The sequence below is a fragment of the Salvia miltiorrhiza genome, chromosome 5, assembly GCF_028751815.1.
Source record: "Salvia miltiorrhiza cultivar Shanhuang (shh) chromosome 5, IMPLAD_Smil_shh, whole genome shotgun sequence".
NCBI classification, from domain to species: domain Eukaryota; kingdom Viridiplantae; phylum Streptophyta; class Magnoliopsida; order Lamiales; family Lamiaceae; genus Salvia; species Salvia miltiorrhiza.
Window position 1 is genome coordinate 40,327,285 of NC_080391.1, and position 7,373 is coordinate 40,334,657.

The 7,373-nt window shown below is 38.5% G+C and overlaps 1 protein-coding gene across 2 annotated transcripts; it reads left to right on the top strand.

The window, feature by feature from the left end:
- Positions 1-3,094: 3,094 nt before the first annotated feature.
- Positions 3,095-7,073, top strand: LOC131024413 (phosphatidylinositol 4-kinase gamma 5-like). Of its 2 annotated transcripts, XM_057953924.1 has the most exons (3): positions 3,095-3,483; positions 4,095-6,346; positions 6,798-7,073. In XM_057953924.1, the coding sequence occupies exon 2, from the start codon at positions 4,414-4,416 to the stop codon at positions 6,343-6,345; it is 1,932 nt and encodes a 643-aa protein (XP_057809907.1). In that variant the 5' UTR covers positions 3,095-3,483; positions 4,095-4,413; the 3' UTR covers position 6,346; positions 6,798-7,073. The 2 variants fall into 2 exon arrangements, with proteins under 2 accessions (XP_057809907.1, XP_057809908.1); XM_057953925.1 differs by lacking the exon at positions 6,798-7,073 and having other exon boundaries at positions 4,075-6,680.
- The last annotated feature ends 300 nt before the right edge of the window (positions 7,074-7,373 follow it).

The window sequence follows — 7,373 nt, forward strand, 5'->3', positions numbered from 1 at the left end:
GGGCTGGGCCAATTTTACTAGCTTCACCTGAGAGGTATGATAGCGTAACACTTTTTTTATATATCATATCAAATACTCCCTTCGTCCCAATAATAAAGACACAATTTCCTTATTAGGTTGTCCCAATAATATAGACACATTTAAAAAAATAGAAAAAAATAGGATATAATTAAAACTAACTAATTAACACTTAATCATGGTATAAATAAAGAAAACCCTAATCTATTTTCCAATTTCTATCTCACTCTCCGCCTCCCTCTTCTCACACCAGCGGGCGCCACTCCTCTCTTTCTCGGAAAAGTCGCCGTCGGCGAGCCACGGCCGCCGCCGAACACCCCTCGCCCCTCTAACCACTCCCTTAGAAGAAGAACACTCGCCCATACTGACGAGGGCAAAGGGCCGAGCCCTAGCCCCTCCCTCTTTCTCTCCCTCAAACCCTTTCTCTTATTTCCCTCACAGAACTCCGACGAACATCAACCAGACCTCGGTCGCCTCACTTTTGCACTCAGCTCCCAATCATTTCTCATTTTTTCTGAAAACCTAGATCCCCAAGTTTCCCTTCAAGATTTAGCCCCCATTTCAGAACCCTCGATTTCCAGCGATAGCGTGGCTTCAACACCGCCACCAGTCTCGCCCTCTCCGGTGGCGTCAGCGGTATTCTCCTTGAGACGCTTAAGATTCTCACCTCTAACAACCTGCTGCTGCAACCTCTCGCGACGACAGGCGGTCGGAACCCAGGTGCTCTTGACGTGGGTTTGGCAAGGAAATCTGCTGCTCTTGGTTGTTGTGCCGCTGTTGCTAACATAATTCGAAACCCTTGTTGTAGATCTCCTCGTGAGAGTCTCTGTGGTTTAGTAGCAGAGGGAAGAAGAAGAAGAGTGGTGGTTAAAACCTAAATTCTCTAATCTAATTCTCCTAAATTCCCGTGCCGAAATGAAGTGTGTCTTCATTATTGGGACGGATGGAGTATGATATTGATATCTAGTAAATTAATAGACAATTGTCCTAACAATTTTATTATTATTATTATTATTATTATTATTATTATTATTATTATTATTATTATTATACTCCATGCGTTCTCATAAAAATTATTCACTTTTAAATGACATTGAATTTAATAAAGTGATTGAATGTGTTGTTAGTGGAAGTGGAGTAAGGGTCTCATTATACTGTAAGTGAAAAACTTACTAAAAATCGATTGAATATATTTTATGAAAACAAACAAAAATAACAAATTGAGTACATTTTATGAGAACGAAGAAAATATTACTTTATATCATCCCTATTTTTTATATATATAATTTTTACTTTATTCATCAAATTTTATAAGCATAAGCTCATCAAATATCATCCCCACCGTCACCCTCACCCTAATCGTTTCATTAGTAAATTGAAGTTGTTTTATGTACATATCGAATAAATTTTGTTGAAAATATATAGAGATGTATAATTATATTATTTTGACAAATTGAGTAGAAATTATAAATTTAAATAAAAAATGTGTTATTCACGATATCTTATCTACTACTAACATTTTTTGAGGGGTTGTGTAACTTGTGTTATATAAAAATTATTAGTGTATTGTGAGTTGAGAAAATGTCACACTTAAAAAGTAGTGTTAATAATGATAATTAATTATATTAGTCCATTATATAATAAAAAAAATTAAAAATAAAAAATATTATTCTATCGTCCCAACTTTTAATATCTATTTGAGATCACAAAAACTTGCGTACACCCGAGTCGTACCCGACACGAATCCTGACCCGGATCCGACCTAACTGGACTATCCTACCTGAATGTCAAGTGTTAGTGTTATTTCGATATAGTGTTAGTGTCATTTACATTTAGTGTTAGTGTCATTTCAATATAGTGTCATTTGTAAAATAAAATAGTGTTAGTGTCATTCCAAGATTGTGTTAGTGTTAGTGCCATTTCGTGTTAGTGTTAGTGTCATTTCAAGAAAAAATGGGTCAAGATAGTCCAACTGGGTCAGGATGCGGGTTGGGTACAACACGGGTGTACGGTACACCTGAGTGTACAGGAGACCACTGGCAGATGCAGCTAGGAACATGGGGGTGCAGCTGCATCCCCGAAAAAAAAAATAGTAGTATTAATATTCATATATAAATTATTTTAGATTTAGTTTTTGCATCCTCAATTAAAAGTTTTAATCCAAAATAAAAGAGAAATTCAGTTTTTAAAATCTTAAATTCCATTGGCTCAACTAAAAAGAGAGCTCATCATCTCTTTCTTTTTCATTCTTTTGATCAAGCCCATCATTTAATCAATCAATTACCTCAATTCTTAATTAAACAAAAAAGTTGAAAGTATACATTTTGCATTTGGAATGCAAAGTTATTACTATTATATTTGTATTTTAGTAAAAAAAAAATTGTTTAAAATGTATTGAAGGCCTCAAAAAAAATTCCGGGGGCTACTGCCCCTGAACCCCCCGTAGAAGTTCAACTCCCTCAAAAAAATCCTAGCTCCACCAGTGTTTATAAGATTATTTTTTGCATCCCCAATTTAAAAATCCTGGATTCGCCACTGCTGGAGATCTCCTCATTTGAGAATGACACGAATTTTAATAAAGTGATTGTGTGTTGTGAATGAAAATAGCAGTTCATATTTTATGTGAATGTTAAAATAATTAAAGTGAAGAAAGAGTTTCACTTATTTTTTCTAAAAATAGAAATAATTATCAAAATACAGGATAGAAGTAGAATAAAAATATAAATACTGAAATTAGGACGAAGAACGAAGTAATTTTATGAAAATTCTAAAATAATAAAAAGTGATTATTTTGTTTGGATGAGGTCATTTGAAACTTGAGAGAAGTAAGAGTGTATCTGTGTGCATGGAAATTGTAAAAGAGAAGAAGAGCCCCCGGGATTCGCTGACCAGGACACGTCACATCCCAATGAATTATCTCCACGTCGGTAACCCCAGCAACGGCTGAGATCGTCCCGATATCTTCATCCTACGGCTCATATTCCGCATTCTAGACACTTCCACAAATGGAGGCTATATAACTCGGGTTGGCTCAAACTAGCCGCACGTAACGCGTAGCTTTGGTCATTCTAGCTCTAGAATTAAAAGCGAGCCGTTTTAAGGGAAGCCAATATATAGAAAGGTAGAAAAAGAAAAAAAAGAGAATAACACAAAAATATTTTCTTTAAGTAGTATATATACGAACAGACATATCCACATATAGATATAGATATAGAGAGAGAAAGGGCTGTATAGAGAGAGAACGTACCAACAAGCAAGAAAGTAGAGGAGAGGGGTTTTGGTGGCTTGAGGGCGAAGGCGAAGACTCTACTTCGCATAAAACTCTAGCCGTTAGGCCGTCTGCTTGTCTATTTTTCCCCACCGTTAAATTCTCGATGCTTCCAGTTTTGTTTCTCTCAACAGTCTTGTAGCTGTGTACTGAAGCAGAGGGAAGAACAGGGTGATTTCTCCAGATCCGCCCATTTGGTGAGTTGATTTCTTAGAGCGTTCGGCTACTCAACAGTTTTATATCATAGATATATGAATGATTATTGTGCCAGCCGCCTCAGGTTTAGTAGGCAGGATTACAATTTCAGCTGTTTTAATTTGACTGATTGTCAATGGTAGTCTTCTTATGCATAGTGTTTGGAGTTTATTCATTTGTTAGTTCAGATCCGGTGAATTTCGCGGAGAGTCGGGGACTGTGCGTTTGTCTAATTTATTCTTTCTTACCCGATTAATTTAATGTTTATCGTGGTTGGTGCTGAGAAATAGAGGTAGTCACTGCGTGTTTGCTCCGGAGTTCGTTTGCTGTGGAATGATTTATAGTGTCTATTTTCATGCTTTTCTTGTTAGTGGTAATTTTAGTAAACTGTTAATCGATATCTTATCATCTCGCTTGTGGTTTGTGAATTTGGGAGTTGAGCATGATATGTATTGAGCGAATCAGCTGGTTACATGTTTTGATTTTTTAAATCTAGAGTTTCTTGCTACTTTATGTGTTTATGTTCTACGATTTCTTTCAATATTTGCCTTTTCAGCTAATGAGACTTTTTAATTAGCTTTTTGTGACCTTAGTTGGTCTTTTGCCTCTACAGATTATCTGAGGCTTGCTGGAGTCATCATATGGCTCTCTCGATGTAATGACGTTGTAAATCTCTCGCCTTTTGCCTTCTGAAAAACCAGTGTTTCTTCTTTATTGAGGTTTTTGGTGCTTTCGGAGGGTGGGAATTCAGATCTTGGATTTTCCGGTTAATGATCCTTGTTGGGTTTTATACTATTTGTGGTTAACTCACAATCAGCTTCTGAGTTTGGCGCTAAAATAGAGAGTTGGAACTTGGAAGGGAAAGCTCTTACCTGCTGCCGTCTTGGTTGCCTGGTGTGAGGAGTACCACTCTTAGTCTATCTCTTCCTTTCATGTCTCCTAACCTTGATAGCCCTGTTCGAACAGAGATGGCTGTGTCATTTTTCAAGAGTCCTCTTGGTGGTGGGGAGCACCTTCAAACGAATATGATGGAGAACAAACCGACTGGTAGGAGACGTGTTTTTGTGCAAACTGAGTCGGGTTGTGTGTTAGGAATGGAGTTGGACAGGAGTGACAATGCACATACTGTGAAGAGGAGGCTGCAGCTTGCCCTCAATTTTCCCATTGAAGAAAGTTCATTGACATTTGGTGATATGATTCTTAAGAATGATCTGAGTGCCATTCGGAAGGATTCCGCTCTTCTGTTGACCAGGAATTTCCTCCATAGAAGCTCATCAACTCCCTGTTTGTCTCCCACAGGTAGGGACATGCAACAGAGAGATCAGAGTGGGCCAATTGAGATTTTGGGACACTCGACATGTTTTGCTAAGACAAAAAATCTAGTCAAGGAAATTGTGAAGGGAATGAAGAATGGGGTTGATCCACTACCTGTTCACAGTGGGCTTGGGGGAGCATACTACTTCAGGAATGTCAGAGGTGAGTGTGTTGCTATTGTGAAGCCCACAGATGAGGAACCATTTGCACCAAATAATCCGAAGGGCTTTGTTGGTAAAGCTCTTGGACAACCTGGCTTAAAGCGTTCCGTAAGGGTAGGGGAGACTGGCTTCAGAGAGGTTGCTGCTTATCTCCTTGATTACGATAATTTTGCAAATGTTCCACCCACTGCATTAGTGAAGATTACTCACTCAATCTTCAATGTTAATGATGGTGTCAGTGGAAACAAGCCCCAGAACAAGAAAATTGTTAGCAAGATTGCATCCTTTCAACAGTTCATTCCCCATGATTTTGATGCCAGTGACCATGGAACCTCGAGTTTCCCTGTTTCAGCTGTGCATCGCATTGGGATATTAGACATTAGGATTCTTAACACGGATAGGCATGCTGGTAACCTTTTAGTTAGAAAACTTGATGGCTTTGGGCAGTTTGGTCAAGTTGAATTAATCCCTATTGATCATGGTCTTTGCTTACCTGAGAGTTTAGAAGACCCATATTTTGAGTGGATTCACTGGCCTCAGGCTTCAATTCCGTTCTCAGATGATGAACTTGAGTACATAGAAAATCTTGATCCTGCTCGTGATGCGGAGATGCTACGAAGTGAGCTCCCTATGATTCGAGATGCGTGCTTGCGTGTCTTATACCTTTGTACAACTTTCCTGAAGGAAGCTGCTGCACAAGGTCTCTGCCTTGCAGAGATTGGTGAGATGATGAGTAGGGAGTTCCGCAGTGGTGAGGAGGAACCAAGTGAGCTCGAGGTCATATGCATCGAGGCGAGAAGGTTTATGGCTGAAGAGATGTCATCTCCAAAGTCTGGAGCAGACTTTGTTGATGCTTTCCAGTTTGACATAGATTGTGATGAAGGTGGCCATGATTTCACCCCAAAATTCTCCTCGGAAGACTTCGTTGGAGGAATGCCCTTACATTTTGGGTTTGGAAGTGTCAATGGTCGTATGCCTCTTTCCAAACTAGAGGAGAGCATTGATGAAGTGGAAAGTGAAGGAGAAGGAGAAGAGGATAATGGGTTTATTAGTGTTCCACCCTTAACAAGAAGTAAAACTATCCCGAAACTTTCCATGTCTCTGAAAAACACTAGCTTAGGCGAGAAAAACCCAAAGTTCCCCAAGTTCTCTGGGATGAAGCCTGATAATGGTTATAACCTTGCTAGTTCCTCGTCCGGCCATCGAAGTGCAAATGAGCAGCTCCCTCCAAGTGCGAGCTTCGTGAAGCTCGCGGATATGAACGAGGAAGAATGGGGAGTGTTTCTGGACAAGTTTCAGGAGCTGCTCAGGCCTGCTTTAGTGCAGCGAAATTCCATCAGCATTGGCCAGAGGCAGAGACAGAGGCTTGGGACTTCTTGCAAGTTTTGAGGTATGGCTTCCATACATTGCTATGGCTTAGAGTGATGAATTTGCAGGCTTGTTGAGCTAGTGTCCTAGCTTTAGATATCTTTATGCTTTCTCCCCGTTTGAGTCAACCTTAGGTCGGAGCGGCGGCGATAGACAGTGATGTGTAAATATTCTTTGAATGAAAGGCCAAAACTAGAATTGGCTGCATTTTTTCTTTCTTTTAAGCTTTTAGTTTCTTGTTTCTTTGGGCCATGAAATAATATTGTTCGATAAATAAATTGTTAAAGTGCATGCCCTGTATTGTAAATATTGAATCTTGTTTGAGGTAAATCTTGGAATGGTGTTGTTGTTTCGTATTCTTCTTTTCTAGCTTGGTACGAGGAAGTTGTTTGCAAAAATATAAAGTAGATGTTTGGTGTGGTTTTGGTCAATTATTGGGGTGGAAAAGGGATAAAGTTTGAGGTTTGGTGCAGGTCTCCATCCACAGCTGTCTTGGAACAAGAGACCTGCGATAATTTAGCTGAAAAAATTGACCAAAAATGGCAGCAGATAATTTGGGTATGAGATAAATGAAACGATAATGTTGTTTGGATGGTGTGGTGTGGCGGTCTAATCAGTGCGGTGGCCCTTGTTTTTCTGTATTTTTATGCAACTTGTGTCTTGCCGAGTAGCTTTCAAGCCGAGATGTATTGTAGTATGTATGAATTCACCGTGTATGCATCCTAATTAAAATTTACACATGTTATATTTTGTATTATCGTAAAACTGCTTTATAAACGGTAGCTGGATCAGGTCGCTTATCGCATGCTTTCAAGGCCATCTTGCATTTTATGAAATAATGCACCTTATGGTATATTTTATTATTTTTCAAATTTTAAATTATATAAAAATGACAGTATCTATGAGTTAGATTAATTGGTAAACAAAAAAATTATGTTAATTTAAATGTTACTTATTTGATTTAAAATAGTGTATAACTATTTACACGTCGAAATTTGATGGAAAATCATTTTACATAATAATTATTATTATACATTATTTATAATTAT